At 37.6% G+C, this 16,846-nt stretch overlaps 1 protein-coding gene across 1 annotated transcript in view; it reads right to left on the minus strand.

Annotated features, from left to right (window-relative positions):
* Positions 1–3,886: 3,886 nt before the first annotated feature.
* The window catches only part of LOC140232144 (protein phosphatase 1 regulatory subunit 21-like), a 121,779-nt gene continuing 108,819 nt past the window's right edge, over positions 3,887–16,846 (minus strand). The window contains exons 18-19 of the mRNA XM_072312293.1: positions 4,745–4,873; positions 3,887–3,997 (exon numbers count right to left, since the gene is read on the minus strand). Coding sequence (XP_072168394.1) covers positions 3,971–3,997; positions 4,745–4,873 — 156 coding nt within the window. The 3' untranslated portion in view covers positions 3,887–3,970. The remainder of the gene's footprint in view (positions 3,998–4,744; positions 4,874–16,846) is intronic.

The raw sequence follows: 16,846 nt of genomic DNA on the forward strand, positions 1-16,846 counted from the left end.
TTAGTTTTCATTTATAAGTCGACAAAATGTCGACTTACGTGTATGTCGACTTACGTGTAAGTCGACTTTCGCGTAAGTCGACGTGTTTTGCTCAGTCCCGATTATGTCGACTTATGCGAGGTTGACTGTATTTTACATATGCAAGAGATATCTACTGTTATAGAACTGTTCCCCTAAAACCTAAGGAGCAAGAAAAACAAAAAGTTGCAAGGAATATGAGCTACTGAAATACTTTGAAAGAAGAAAGTAGTCTTTTTGACATAAAAGGTTGTTTAAATCAAGCAAAGTTGACACATATGTTCAAGTGATTTTGAAGTGTGTAATATGAGTACAGTGTGTCACATGTCATTTGGCACTTTTGATTTGTGATAGACAAATTTCAAAATATCTAATCTTGGAATCTGTCCATGTACAATAACTCCCATTTCCAAATTTCATCACAACATGTTCATGGGAAATACCAACCTTAAAAAGTACCACTGGTAGATTTGGTAGATGAGGTATAGATAGCACATAAATACATCATAAAATAAATTGATTCATAACTTTCCATGGAAAGGAGTTATGCATACAGCTAAACTTACTCTTTATCAAACTTGCTGGCAATGGCATGTTCTAAGTTACCCACCCAAAAGCAAGGAAAGTGATTGCGCATATTCATGAGAAAAGAGTGAAAAGACATCACTTTTAATCTGTGACTCGAGAACTTGCACATCTTGCAAGAATTGTTGGATTGTTTTGCAAAATAGCAAAACATCTCACAAAGGGATGGAATTCATGCTCATGAGTTTGTAGAAATGCCATTAAAACATTCCGTAATAATTCAGCTTTGCTACATAGAGGTGTACCTGTAGCCACCTTGGGCAAGACATTCATTTCAGATGCATTACACCTGTTCAGAACACTATCGTAGAATTGTACAAATAGACTCACATGTAGAGGAGAACCACAATTACAATGCACATATGCACCGAAAGGTTAGCAGAGTCAAAATAAAGCAGGAAATAGAATAGACATAGAGAAAATGTGTTAGTTTCAATGACTACTTGTACTACACAGATCTGATGAGAATGATAATCTACGATAATTGAACTACATCACAAATGTTGCATCAAAATCTCTCTCAGAACCTGAATAAAATCTCTGACATGAGCTAAACCTACAAAAATATTGTTTCCTTTCAACACTTGTTTTCCATCAGCCTAAGTCAAAGTATACTCAAGAATTAATTGTGAATTAATTGTAACTTATTTCATTTCTGATCCAAAGCACAGTTTCATTTCAATAGACAATATGGATTGCTTTTTTTTGTGATACTTTTTGTTGAATATCACAAACACTGACACTGATTTTTTTTTTCTACATTGGCTCCTATGAAGAACTTCACAAGTCATAATTGCTTTGACAGTCTATTTCACAAGTTCATAAGCTTGTTAACTTACATTTGTATGTATAAATCTTACTTTGGCTAGCACTGACCAAACCAGATGCATGTTTCCCTTGTAGAAGCTTACTCCACTAATTTTGAAAGAACAGAGACAATTTCTGGGCATCATAGTTGCCTGTTTAAGGTACTATTACTTGCATTGAGAAATCTAAAATTTACTGTAAGGCATGACATTGACATTAAAAGGTACAAAATGTAAAAGAAAGCTGAGTGAAGATTGATAATGGGAAATGTATTATTTCTGTTACACTAACAAGAAAGGAACCTTGCTTTTTATGTCATTTGAAGTTTTGAAATGATCTCCAATATTTATTCTAAAAGTGAACTCTTTACAAAATGTACTACTGTAAAAGTGAATATTTTCGCTTAAGTGATTTTTCACACTTTGCTGGGTAAGATGTTTTGCTTATTTTTAATTCTGCAGAATCAAGACATTAACTAGGGAAACATACAGAAACATACAGCAAGCAAAAATATTTGTGTGCTTTTATTTTTGTTCTAATTTCTGGTACCGCAAAAAATTTCAACACCGCAAATATTTCCACTCTTGCAGTATTTCATAGTAGATCTTTTATTCAATGCACAATCAATGTACAGACTAGACATCCTTCCCATGAGTCATCATGCTATGGTTTACCTTAGGTAGGTTTGTACAAGACAGAAAAACACTGTCAAAAAGGAAGCACAAGCTAACTACTGAACTGTAATATTCTGTTTACTATATTAAATTATGAACTTACATTGCTTGAACCTGTAGTAAATGCCAAGATGACAAATCAAAACAGTCCCAGACACAGCAAACATTGATTTGAGTAAGAAATGCAGCTATAAAAATTGTCTTGCAAAACAGCATACAATTAAGGTTCACATCCCACTATCATACTTACACCAGTAAAACTCCAACGGGTCTTACTATTGGCAAACATCATTCACATGACAAAAGATGTATCACATGAACAAACACTAAAATCAGTTCTCCTATAATTTTGCACGTTGATCAGCAAAACTGCAAAACAGAGTTTGATGATTATGTGATAGTACAGTACTACATGTCAAACCACAATGTTAATATTCAATGTCTTACATTCTGACAGGCTTTTGATATGTAGTAGTCACACTCAGAGTAAGTGACTATTAGGCCCCCTATATCATAGTAAAAAGGGCACCAGTTGTTGCTGTTTTTAAAGAAATATAGAGAAATATGGAGCAACATATTAATATATATATGATAATTTTTTAAAAGTATATTTTCACATGTCCCAGAAACAAGAAAGCACAGTACTTCTCCATTTGTTTGTGTATCTGTCTAGCCATCATACAGTATCTAATACCATTTGAGGAAAATTGCACTGGCTCAAATTCACTCTGCATTTTGGTGTAGTAACATGGTCACTAATGAACTGGCATATGATGACAAATTGTTTGTTCTTTGCTAAGCCAATGACACAAAGGATAGAAATACATATCTGCAAACATGGAAGACAAAATAAAATGGCAGATGGCATAAAACAACTGAAATTCTGCTGCAGTAAACACTGGCCACAAGATGACATGATTAAGACTTCAGGACGCTCATATTCAACACATGAATGTAAACATCTGACTCAAAGTAATTGGCGAAAGGGAATATGTGCTGTGGCAATTTTAAATGTAATGGGTGTCAAGAATTAAATAAGCAAATCAAGTCTGGAGTTGAAAGATAAGTATGGCTTTAATAGGAGTAATCACATCTTTGTCAAGATTCAACACACTACACCATTGCAGTTACATACACAATTCAGACATAACAGCCAATGTAAATCCAATAGGCACAGTTACCATTCTTTGTATATAATTCTGATCCCTGATAGCACAGGAAAGGGCAGCACACATCCGCAAACAAACCATGTAAAGAGAATATTAGTGAAGTCTATTTGCATGAAATGATGCTTCATAGGCAACTACATTTTTTACAGCTCCTCATCAAATCATCCTATAGAGAAGTTACTGAGGCTTATCACTTCAAAGTTTACATCTACCAGTATCTTCAACAAGTTGCCTGTCCTTCATTGATTGACATTGTCATTTGCAAAGATGGGCATTTAAAACTGATGGCTGTTCCTGAAATTGCCAACATTTCTGACATGATACCTTAACTTCATACTTACTAACTCCATGTATAACACACTTCGGCCAATTGGATCTTAACACACAAGCTCTTGCCTTCCTGTATTTACCCTGGTTTCAAAGTGGCAAAATTATGACTTCACAAACATATGTTTACTCATTTTCTGTTCATCTCATACTTGTGCAAAAACAGGAGTAACTGTTGTGCTTTCCATGATCAACTTGTAAGCCTCATTATAGCTTCATAAATGGCTTTCCCCCTTGGGCTGTATACCAAGGTTGGGTATCAAGATGGCTGAAAGATAACAAAGACTGCATGAGATGTATTTCTTTCTTCCCATCATTCACTGAGCTGGCTGTCCTTCAGTGTGCTGGATATTTATGTATGAAGAAGTCTGGATGAGACTAAAGCTTGTTTCACTTTCCTCTCCCTTTCTTGGTTTGCTGCAGCAAAAGAAAAGAAAAAGGAAAATCAAAAACATGCATCAAATGTCTATTAAAAGGTTACAAAGTCACAATTGTATATTTGAAATGAAGAACGATCAGCCTAGGTAATCCATCTACATGTCACTGAATGATCACTGGCATCAAATATGCCCTTTATTACCAAAATCAATCTCCCTGCAACACTTTCCATTTCCCCACAGTCTTCTTACATTCAAATACCATCACATAACCTCGAACTAGCAAAAACAATTACACCCTACATCGTGTCATATCAAGTACGGTTATCATAATAGAAAAAAAAATAAGATTCCAGTTTTCATTGCAATCATCATTACTACCACCCCACCATCACTGCTATGCTTATCATTATTGATAGAATATTTTATCATCATTACAGTTATTACAATCATTTCCATCTTTCTCACTCTTATTCCACTTCCTCTTTTATCACCATAACTATAATCATCACCACTACCACCATCACCACTATCATCACTATCACCACCATCATAGTCACCACTGACACCATCAACATCTGCACTACCATCATCACTATCACCATCATCATCATCATCACCGTCATCATTATCATCATCACCATCACCACCATCATCATCATCATCATCACTATCACCGTCATCACCACCGTCATCACCACCGTCATCACCACCGTCATCATCATTATCATCACCATGTCAGAGATACTATTAATTCTCACCCTTAATTCAGATTTTGTCAACTTACCTTCATGGAGAGTTTGAGGGAATCGATCTCATCTTTCTGTGAGGTGAGTTTTTCATTCATGCTACACAGGTGATCACTCATCATACTCAGCTGACTCTCATAGTTCTTTGTAGTCGTCTGCAGTTCATCCTGCAAATGGTAACAACAGAGATGGTTCTAATCCTTAAAATTGAATTACAGGTGATAGCTATATACACAATAATAGCAAGAATCATGAACTGTCAAGAAACTGAATTCATAGAGTACTACATGACAAGACAAGACAGCATGCATACATCCCAGGAATTTACAGTGATGGGTGCCATCCTTTGATTCTATAACCTGAATGTCATTTGATCTCCAAGTATGATACACAAATATTTGCAACAAAATCTCAATTGTCATGTACATTTTGAAGTTTTGAATATATCTGTCCCTGCACATAAAGTGCACATCTACTTTTTGAATTCCTGTAAAATATCATTTCCTCTCTAGCAGCATATTTGAGCTCCAGTAGCCGTGATATTCTTGTTTTGCCTTGTGGTCTTTGAAAGCCAGAAAACAAGCATATTAACCTGTTGAAAATAAGCTGATTTTGCTCTAGCACACATTTCCCATAGACACCTGTCCGAGTATACTTGGGACTAGTCTCCAACACATTTAAAGGCATAATCTACCATTTGCAGATGAAACAAAAACCCAGCTTTCGTGCCTCAAACTAGTTCTAAAATGTGAGTTAGGGAGAGAAACAAACACTGTAAAAATTTGAATCCATATGATTGTATTGTTAAATACACAAAATGTAAACAACAGTTATGATAAAAATGTTTTCAGAGTAAACCGTCTACAGTTATGGTTTATTGAGAAAAATACTAATATCTCCTTATACAGTCAAACCTGCCTTAGCGGCCACCTCTCTATAGCGGCCACCTGTCTACAGCGGCCACTGAAAAATCCCCCCGAGAGAAAAGCCATGTTAAAGACCCTGTGTATAGCAGCCACCTGTCTAACGCGACCAGCGGCCACAAATTTTGTTTCCCGCGGTAGATTTTAACCTGTCTATAGCGGCCAAAAACCCGATGGAGCCGTAGCCGAGCCGATAATTCAGCGTGTTTTTCTGCTTTTTAGCCGTGCCAGTCATTCCCGGGCAGCGTTCAGTGATCACTACCGCTGCATTCATCACTTATTCAGTCACAATAATGCACTAGTGTTAAGCTTTCTTCATGACTGTGCACATGCTACATGTATACTATACTGTGCGACAATTTCATAAACACCAGCATTGTTCTATGCATGATACACACGTGTGCATACGTACACACATACATGTACATGTAGGCAATGCACACAAAGTTGGATCACCTGTCTATAGCGGCCACCTGTCTATAACGGCCACTTTTTCCTTATCCCTTGTGTGGCCGCTATAGACAGGTTTGACTGTATTTTAGGCTTTATTGCAAAAATTTTACATGGTAGGATGTTTTGTGACACAACAGACCTACACATATGCATCAAATGTAATATCTTGAACATTTTTTAAATCACTGCTCCCAAAGGTAAACAGGACCTTCCAGATGAATTCAAAGATATGTATTCTCTGCACTCAAATGAATATAATACAAAGCTTGCAAACATGTTAAAACCCATGGCATTTTCATCAAGTATAAAACTAAAATGGACAGCATTATGATTGTAAGAGCTCCTGCAATGTTTGAAAATACAGTATGGACACTCTAGCAAATTATGATTTGAAAGGAAATCAGGGTAAGACTGTAATATATAAATGTCAAAATATTTCAATCTTGTTGTGTCACTTCAAGTAACCATCAGTAAGATATCCTTGCAATTAATTTACTCTGGTCATTCTAAACATAGCACTAATAGCTGCTCTTCAATGCTGCAACCTTTACAAACAAAGAATAAATCTCATATCAGATGTAAACTTAAACTGTATCAAGGAGGTATCCTTGAGAAAACATTCACATGATAAATGAATCACTGTCCAAGCATTAGCTTGCCCTATTTTCATGAAAACTGATGTTTTCAGAGAGAAAGAGAACATCTATAAAGCCAGACTAAATAGGTTTTTCTCCTCTGACTACATATTACAGGACAAATACAGGATTCACTTCATTATGGGAAAAACTCGGAACTTATACAGTTAAATGCTTCATAGCTTGTGACAAAAAGGTAGTGATTGAATTGTACAGTAACACATCATTTCATGTCATATCAGAAGAAAACTGACATTAGACTGAGCACTACTACCCTTATATTGCTGACTTGGGGCCATTGGGTAGCAGCTATCATGCCCTTCAGACTGCTGGTATCATAAAACAGTCATATTATTTTTAGTTGGAAGGGATCTGATAAAATATGAGCAAACAACCAGCAAGCCAGGTCTTAATAGCCTGTAATGATATCCATTCCTGCCAGCAGGATGGCAGTGTTTCATCTGTTTATCATGATATCAAAACTGGCAAATTTTATGCTGGAGGAAAAAGGAAGCCATATCACAGCACCAGGATGATATCAAACTTCACAATGACATGGAAACACAGATCTATCTAGGTTCACTTAGTCTGTCTACTAAGACTTTTTATCTCACTGGAGAAACTAAAAATACTGCTCCACATTCATCACTACCAAAGACATAAGTACTAATTCAATATTTTTGCAGATACACTGTATAGATGTTAATGAAAAGTTCAATCATTCTGCATGTATACACACAGTGTGTGAAATGCACATACAAATAACTACCAGTAAAGGAATGCTAGAGATCAGCTGTTCATATGTGATTGCTGAAATACTTGTGGATGATGTAGCCATTGCTTTCTTTTTGGTTGAATATCACACATTCACACACTAACACATTAAAAAGAAAGACATCATTGTTGAGCTATTTGGATACACTTATAAGTCCTGAGGTTAGGAAAGGCTGGGAAAAGGAACACTCCTTTCTGACATTCAAAGGCACATCTAAATTGATCAATAAGGAAATTACATGTGTGATGAAAAGCAGCAAAGGTTTCCTTGGGAAGACTATGTAATAAGTAGAGGACGATAGAATGACTAGACACAGATGGTTGGTCAAGTGTCAGTTTAGCTAGGTGGACCATGGACATACTAGGTGTGATGTAGGCAAGTTTGCTAAAGTTCAGGTTACTGTAAATGAACTCTTCTGGCAGTCAGACAGGGCAAGCAGAGGGCAGGGAGTGAAGGAGGAGGTGACACAAGGTGTAAGGAGGTGAAGAGGGAGGGTACATACAGGGCAAATAGAGGCCAATGTAAGGGCAGCCCTGGGTGACTGGGGGTGAAACTTAAGCCACAAAGTCCTACAGCTCACACTTCAATTAAACCGCCCGCCGGCTGATGAGTCGTGCCTGCTTTCCTAAGCCAAGCCACCTTTTGCAGCAGACATGAAAATGGAAAGGGGCTGGGGGAAGAGGAAGTGGTGATAGGGATACTGTGGTAAATACTACACATGCTGTTCACTGGAGATTTTCACCACAAGTATTCAATTACCTAGGTATACTGCTTGAGAGATCACTGTAGCAGGCATTGGTTGATAAGTATGAATTAAAGGTTGTACATATTTTAGTTCACTTTGAGTAACAATGAAGACCTGTTATTTTAGCCGGTATATTGGACTCTGTATAAGCAAAACAGGAATCTGGTTTTCCAAACATTAGCCTTAAGGCTCTGGACAGTTTGAATCACAGTGTCGCTAAGGGCTTTAAGGCACGAAGGTTACAATAGAATTTTAGCATGGGAAGATGTGAGAGCTGAAGAGATATAATGATAACTAACTACAGGATGATAAACACAGATCTTCCATAGGTTGGGCTGCATGAATTCAAAATGTGCTTGAAGTGCAAAAGAATAAATTTCTCTCAGAGTCAATCAAATGGGATTACTGTTCAAACAGCTGTAGGCAAAAATTCCTAATGGTGTTTTCACTATATCTCTTGATTTTAAATATTTTTTGAAAACATCAGGAACACCGACTTACATTAATCATTTCCATGTTGGTGACACCCCTGCACAGAATTGATTGTAACAAGAGGTGTGTTCACTTTGATGGTGAAATACCACAGTATTTTATAATGTGAATACATATACACTGCTGAATGCATTGTTGAAATTGTGATATTTAAACTTTGTGTGAATCATGTCACAAAATACAACCAATCATCCAGTGGTGTATTTCTCTCAAGAATTGACACACTTTGTGTCTTTTTGCATGAGAGATGTGCACATAATGCTTTAATACCAGAAATACCACAGTACTTCATGAATTAGAAAGATACTGAATGAATCACTACAGTATCTAACACTGTATTATTTCACTGAGAATGATGCTGACAAATTACCGTGGCATTTAATACCACATATTCCAATGTGAATACATCTATGCATACACATGTATTCACATTTTGAGCTCTCTTGTAAATTTGTTTGATATCAATGCAGCCTATTTGGCAAGATTGTTAATGTATTACAGATATGACACAATTTCACTTCATCACAACTCCCTGCATCACTCCCCGCATTCACATTGGTCCCCGCAACGCGGGGAAAGTCCCGTGCCGTGGGACTTTCTCCTTGAAAACCACAATGTGAACGCTCGCTATGGGACTTGTCCCCTCGTCCCCGCGAAGCAAGTCGGGTACGGGGACAAGATTTGGAAGGGAGAGTGACTTTGGGGCGCAATTGATAGCGTCCAGCTGTGGTCATCAAATGTGCGCATGCGCTATGCCTGGTTTCAAGTGGCTGAGCTCGTTCCAAGCCCCAAAATGTCCCCACAGCTCGGGGACAGATGAGATACCAGTATGAACGGTCAGTCGTACAAAAGATAAGATCTCTTGTGGCTGTCCCCGCGTCGCAGGGACCAATGTGAACGTGGTCTAAATGTCTGATAGGTGAGTGGAAGGTTACCACTTTACACTTCATAGCCAATATACGAAACAGCAGTTTGCTTCAGGAACCCCCTGCTGTGAAAAGGTGGGGAGGAAATTTGGTTGAAAGGTATTACAAATACAAGTACAGGTCATGGAAATAGAGTCAGGATCACTCCCTCCGGTTCAAATTTGGATTAGATTGAAATAGCTTGAGTAAACTCTGTGATTTAAAGAAAATATCCCCGAGTGAGGATTCCAATAACATAGAATGCCAATAGAAAGGTGACTCTTGTGTGTCACGAACTGAATTTGACTGGGAAGGTGTCCCATTTTTAGCCTTAGGAAAGCCTGGTGTTGAGCCTATACTGTGTCAACGAACTAGTTTATTACTTTCAGTCTGAAATATTGGAAAAGGCAATATCATGTAGAATTGAAGAAGAGCTGGTGATTTCATTATCAATATTCTTGGTTTAATATTTGACAGGGCAAAGTGGACTTTTGACTGTACCCGGGTGGGTGGCAACCATTATCGGAGCCAATATCTGAGGTAGGAGAGTGCATCCAATACTGGTAGTAAGTGTCTCTGATCTGGGCAGTTTGGCTCCTCAGTAAAATGGCAGATTGCTCTCTTCATTTCTCTTTACACCAAAATGAATCACAGCAGTGATCAAACTTGAACTGTGATGACTTTTCCACCAAAAATAGCAAGTGATGAGAGGCAAGTGGTTTATCTGTTACCCCTCTCAATACCTCAACCTCAAGATGCTTCAAGAAACCTCAAGATGCCTCAAGATAGGATGGATCTCAAGACAATATTAGTCTCAATGATTCAGACCCCCTGACTATTGCATTATGATACACCCTTTGTGTTCTGCTTTCACTAAGTTTGGAATTGAACAACTCATATACAGATGCATGTACTTCAAATTATTGAGCTGGTCTGATTATTTAAGATAAATCAATCAGAAACCTGTTTGAAATTGTCACCATTACAGTATTACCCTGGTATAATTTTCTTACTCTTAGGCATAGACACCCCCAACAACAACAACAGCAGCAACAGCAACAAAAAGAAGAGGAAGAAGAAGAAGAAGAAGAAGAAGAAGAAGAAGAACAAAAACAACAACTAGAGATTGTAATTTGTCATTACTGACAAATTAAGGTGATCCGATTTTTTTTTAATCAATGATTCGAGTCCTGATCGCAATAGGCATGACCATACAAGTTTCGTCTGTGTTTAGAGACATTGGCCGTGTGATGTTTGGATTCTCATTTAGAAAAGGGAGTCATATCTGCCATCTTTGGTACCAAATTCTGTATACACTGAATAACGAAGATACAGCAACAAATACATATGACCCTTGACCCATCTTTACACTCCCAAGATGGCATCTGAGGAAAAAGTGGTTATTTTGTGAAATGATTCCTGCGACATCGTCTATATACGTGTGCAAAATATGGCAAAGATAGGACAGGTATTCACCAAGATACAAAATGCAACATTTGTGACCTTTGACCCTTATTTACATACCCAAGATATTGTCCAATCAAGTAGTTGTTATTGCATGAAATAATGTACGTGACATAAACTAAACATGTGCAAAATATGGGGGTGATAGGGTGTGTTTTTCTTGAGTTATTGCCAGAAAAGTTGCAGAAAGAAAGAAATATCTGAATACATCGAAGATAAGCTTTAATTTTAACCAAGATTTTTCACGTGATTCCAACATTGTATGAAAACACAAAGGGCACATAACGATAGCGCAAAGTCTCAGCTACAACATATTAAAATCTGGGAGAAATTCACCGAAGGGTAAGTGAGCTAGTCGTCGATAAAGACAATCATGTCAATTTTCATATCTAGAAAAATTCCCTCCCATAGAGATAACACGTAATAACGAAGATACAGGAAGAAGTACATATGACCTTTCACCCCACTTTGCACAGACAAGATGGCATCTGAGCAAAAAGTCGTTATTTTGTGAAATGATTCTTGTAACATGGTCTTTACGTGTGCAAAATATGGGAAAGATAGGACATGTATTTACTAAGATACAGGATGAAATATTTATGACCTTTGACCCTAATTTACATACCCAAGATGGTGTCCGATCAAGTAGTTGTTATTTCATGAAATAATGTACGTAACATGAACTAAACATGTGCAAAATATGGTGGTGATAGGGGCTGTCTTTCTTGAGTTATTGCAAAGAAAGTTGCAGAAAGAAAGAAATATTTCAATACATCGAAGATAAGCTTGAATTTCAACCAAGTTTTTGGACGTGATGCCGACGTCGTATGAAAAAACGAAGGGCACACTTACGATAGCCCAAAGTCTCAGCTACAACATATTAAAATTTGGAAGAAATTTACCGAAGCATAAGTGAGCTAGTGCTGGAGAAAGATAGTCATGTCAATTTCAATTTCCAGAAAAACTGCACTCCCATAGAGATAACACGTAAACTGGTCAAATTTGACAAGATTACTTTCAATCCATTTTTACGAGGTGATGCCGTCATCCAATCAAAATGCTGTTATTATATTAATGAAAGAGCATTTAATAAGCTACAACATACTGAAATTTGTGTGAAAATCGGCAAAGGATAAGTGAAATACGCTCGAGTGAACTTGAATTTTGATGACGTCATTTTGAAAATTTACTTTTTTTACTTTATTAAGATATTTGATATCTTTTAATCATTTTTCAGCATCGCCAACCCATGAAATGACATGTACAACTCATCAGCTTTCAGAATATGTAAAGAAAATAGGGGGTCACCGTCCATCCTGACGAGTAAAATCGGATTCAAAATTGGCGGTTTTTTGGCATAGTTGCACTGTATATCGCCATTGACGCGCGCGCGGAATTTCAACTTTGACGGGCCCTTATGACGTCATATTGAGTCGGATTGACTTGAAACTTGGTAGAAATATTCCTTGACTTTTCAGGTATCCGATCGAAGTGAAAAAACGGGAAATTTCTATTGCATATGAGCTGTGCGTGCACATATGTGCGCGCGCGTACGCGTCCGTCCAATTTTTTCAATTTTTCAAAAAATGCTCTAAATGGTCTGAAACGTGTGCAAAAAAGTTTTGAGCTCGATTGGAGTATACAAATATTTCAACGCGCGCGTACGCGCACGTTTTAAGGGTAGAGATGGATTTTGAGAATATGAGTAGAATGCACATAACTTGAAATATATGTGACGTAAATTTCATTGAAAAATTGCATTCCAGTAATGAGATATGATAGAGAATGTGTTTTCATATAATGACGTCATAGTGACGTCACGGTCAACTGATCACAATGATGCATTAGATTTGTTGTCTTTAGGACATGATGCATACATGGTATAATTTTGAAATTGATAGGCAGGGGACTTTCTGAGCTAACCTCTGCACAACTTTTGGGGAGAAATAAAGAAACAAACAAAGAAGAAGAATAAAGAATCAGTACAGATACAGAAGGTGATCCGAGAGGATACTCGGATCACCTAACAACAACCACAACCATCACCAACTCTAGTCGAATTAGGATTTGATGCCTGCATAGCAATGTTTCCTGTGATGAAATCTGGACATCACAGCAGCAGCTACAGTCTTGTCATCCCCACTCCCTCACTCTCTACCCTGGGGGCACTGCTGGCTGGACCACTTCCACATTCCCAGCCCAATACCCAAGACAAAAATAAACCTGAGGTGAGACTTTGCACTTGACCCTGTCTCTAGTTTCCCTGTGCTGCTCTGGGAATTTGGAGACAGGGGGTGGGGTTGGCGTGAGTAGATTGCCGCTGTGTCTGTGAGGTTACCAAGAGCTGGGTCAAAAGTGATGTTGGAAAGATGAAAAGTGGGTCGTGGGTTCAGGCTGAGCTCAAGAAAGAGTCCACCAGGGTCATTTTAGTGTGACAGAGTAGACGTGTATGTGATGTGTTCATGGCTACAGCCTACACAAAGTCAGCCATTTCCTGGAAGCAATGTGTTCCCCTAGTAACCTCTCATTCTATCCTACATCAGCAGCCAGATTCTCTATCTGATTCACGGAATAAACTGACTGGTGGATTTTTTCCCTGAAATATTAGGAACCTCAGCAAGAATCTATCATATGATTAAATGGGAACATGCTACCTAAAGAAATATAAAATACATTTAATTTCCTTCACTTGAATCATAATTAATGTGTAACATGAATTTGAGTCTTCATGTGAATTCCACAGTGAAAGCATGCTAAGATGATTTTTAAAATCTTTTAATTTTGAGATTTGTGTGAACGAGCCTAGTACAAGTACATGTACAGGAAAGTAACATTATACATAGTCATACTGTATACGCTGTTATTTTCGCAAGGGTTTTATTTTCGCGAATTTCGTGAGCTTTGGGCTGATCGCAAAATTAAAGACACGCGAAAATATTACCCCGTCATACCTTATTGATGACAAATTGATGACAAAATCGCGAATTTAACAACACGCGAAAATGCCACTGATACCGTGATTCACGAAAATATCTGTACGCGAAAAAATTGGCGTATACAGTATTCATACATGTATATGAATGATATGAATAAGATATGAATGAAAATTAGTGATGGGATGAATGACTATGCTCACTACATCAATGCATGAGAAAAGAATCTATAGGAAAAATATCTCCACTCAAATTTATGGTATGAATTTCTTGTTTTATACGACTATATTGAAAAGATAAGAAAAGAACAGGCGTTAATTTGAAAACAAAATGAGACTTTGATTCCCACCTGTATAATTTCATTCACCAGCCAGAGACCGAATGCTTGGTAAAAGGTAAAATCTAAATCTTGGCAAGCATTATATGTTCAAGGAGGTTCTTTGACCTTCCCCGAAAGAACATTTAATGTACAACTTGAACTTTTCACAGCAAGAGGCTTGCACTTGAAGAGGGAAATTTCTTGTTTAAAATACCAAACTCTAAGAGTTTTCACAGAAAACTGAAATAAATGCACTCTATACTCCCAAGCTGCATTATTGTAAAAATACAATGACATTGTGATCAGCCACGGAAGCAGGTATACCTCATACTTTCAGAGAGCAGGATTGGAACGCTGCGCTATTGATGCAGACCCAAGAAAATTCAGCAGACTAGTGATTTCAGGGCAATTGAACTATGCAAATGTAATCTCCCCTTGCCTCATGGGTGAAAGCACTCCCTGCATGGCAAAATTGGATAATAGACACCCCGTCAAGAGTGCTGGATGGGTGCAGCTACCCCCGCGGTCAAAGAATGGTTATGTCTTATTTGAAGTCGTTTGTACATTACATGCAGCACAGACCATGGACTGTACCATTATGTCACAGGGGATGGGAAGCATCTAGTGTAGCGAGGGACTAGTTTGCACAAAGAGGGCAGAAAGGTGAAGGTCATAGCTAGGGGAGTACTTGTCCTTTAGTGAGGGAGAAAGGAGAGGAGTTCTCTCAGCAGGTACAGCCAGAGTGATGATGGTGATGAGTGGATGTACAGAGATGCCCAAAAGGGTGCACACACACAACCAAATATGGCTGATGGAATTAATAGTGGGGCTCACTCACTCACTGCAAGTTAAATACCACATTATGAGCTCTTTCAACATGACTCAAATACACTGCATGTTGGTCGTACAGTCTGGGACATTTGGGAAAACATGGAATAGATTTTCAACAAACAACATATTTACACTCAGTATCAGAGTAATCTGACAAAAAAAAAAATCTATCACAATCAGTATCTTGCATAACAGACAAACATTACTCAGTACGAGATACATTGTGTTCATCACATGATCAGATGTAATTTAAAAAACCTACTTTTAAAATGTAAAATCTAAAGATCTAGTTAAAAAATCTAAATCTGATAAACATATTGCTTTGTAGATGATGACATAGTGATTCATTTTGATCAAGGATTGAAAATGGCATCAATTAATAGCCACAAAAACGATCAAATAGCCCCACCCCCCCATCTCATTTCCACTCTCTCCTTCAGTGGTTTCAGTACGAGCTATGGAGAGGAAAAGAAAAATGAAGAAAAAGTGGTGAAAAAAGGACAACAAAGGAAAATAGAGAAAAGAAGAAAATACAGAGAGAGAGAGAGAGAGATGGGGAGAGAAGAATGAAGAAGAAATAGGCAGAGAAAATGATACAGACATGATCGTGACATTGATGTAGTGAGCTAACTTGTTTACTTGTAGACGTTTGGGTTCTAATGGCAATCAGTCATTTTCTTGTCATAGTTTATGAGTCATTATTACACCTATGCTTTCAATCTAGCTTGTTTACAAGTCATTGATATTGTTCACAGCAGGTAATTCTAGCCTCCAGTTACCAGCATGTTCTTCCAAATGCCAAAATCCTCCCATGGCAAAATAACTGAACCATAATATTTGAACTACGTGTCAAATATAGATGGGCGGAGGGAAATAAAGCAAGTGTTTGTGTGAGCCATTCCCATTTATAAATAGTTTCTCCCTACTTCCCAGATTATCGAGAAGCACTCTATCTATGCACTCTGCAGATTGGATTATTTCATTCTTTTTGTTGGGGGTGCACAGAGTGCAGTAACCATAGTGAGGGACAAAGTGAACTATGGACTGTTAACATGATAGTCACGTAGCCAGTCATGTCAGTGATTATTGCTGAATATGGGCAGTGGGAGGGGAAGGCTCCAGGGCTTCTAATAAGGGAGTCTGAGGCAGAAAGCCTTAAATGGTTCTAATATCACATTCTACTTCACTTTATTTATTGCCATAAGTGTCTATGGACAGTTCAGCCAGTAGTGGTGTACCAATGCAATAACACAGTAGCAATAAAGAACTTTTTCATTAACGATGTTCTCATAACCGATTTGACATCTACAAAAACTGAACATGTTACAATGGAAGGACTAACATACCACACTAATAATGAGATTATTTTGAAGATTTTACCTTCATTTGTAAACCATTGTGGGAAAAGGGACAGACATTGATTGATTGTACAGGGAATAATTTTCCAACTCAAATTTGATTAATGTAATTTAATTAATGTAATTTCAACTGATGAATAACATTTCAAATGATATCATGTCCATCTGTATGGAAGAAAACTGCTACAGGAAAGAAAGTGTTTGTAGCAGTGGTACATAGAATGAATATCGAATTGCGATGCAATATCAGGGAAAATGATTCCCTGCTGCAGCTTAGATCTACGATGCATGAAGTCTGCACATCAAG

Source organism: Diadema setosum, chromosome 1 (genome assembly GCF_964275005.1).
Source record: "Diadema setosum chromosome 1, eeDiaSeto1, whole genome shotgun sequence".
Lineage (NCBI taxonomy): Eukaryota > Metazoa > Echinodermata > Echinoidea > Diadematoida > Diadematidae > Diadema > Diadema setosum.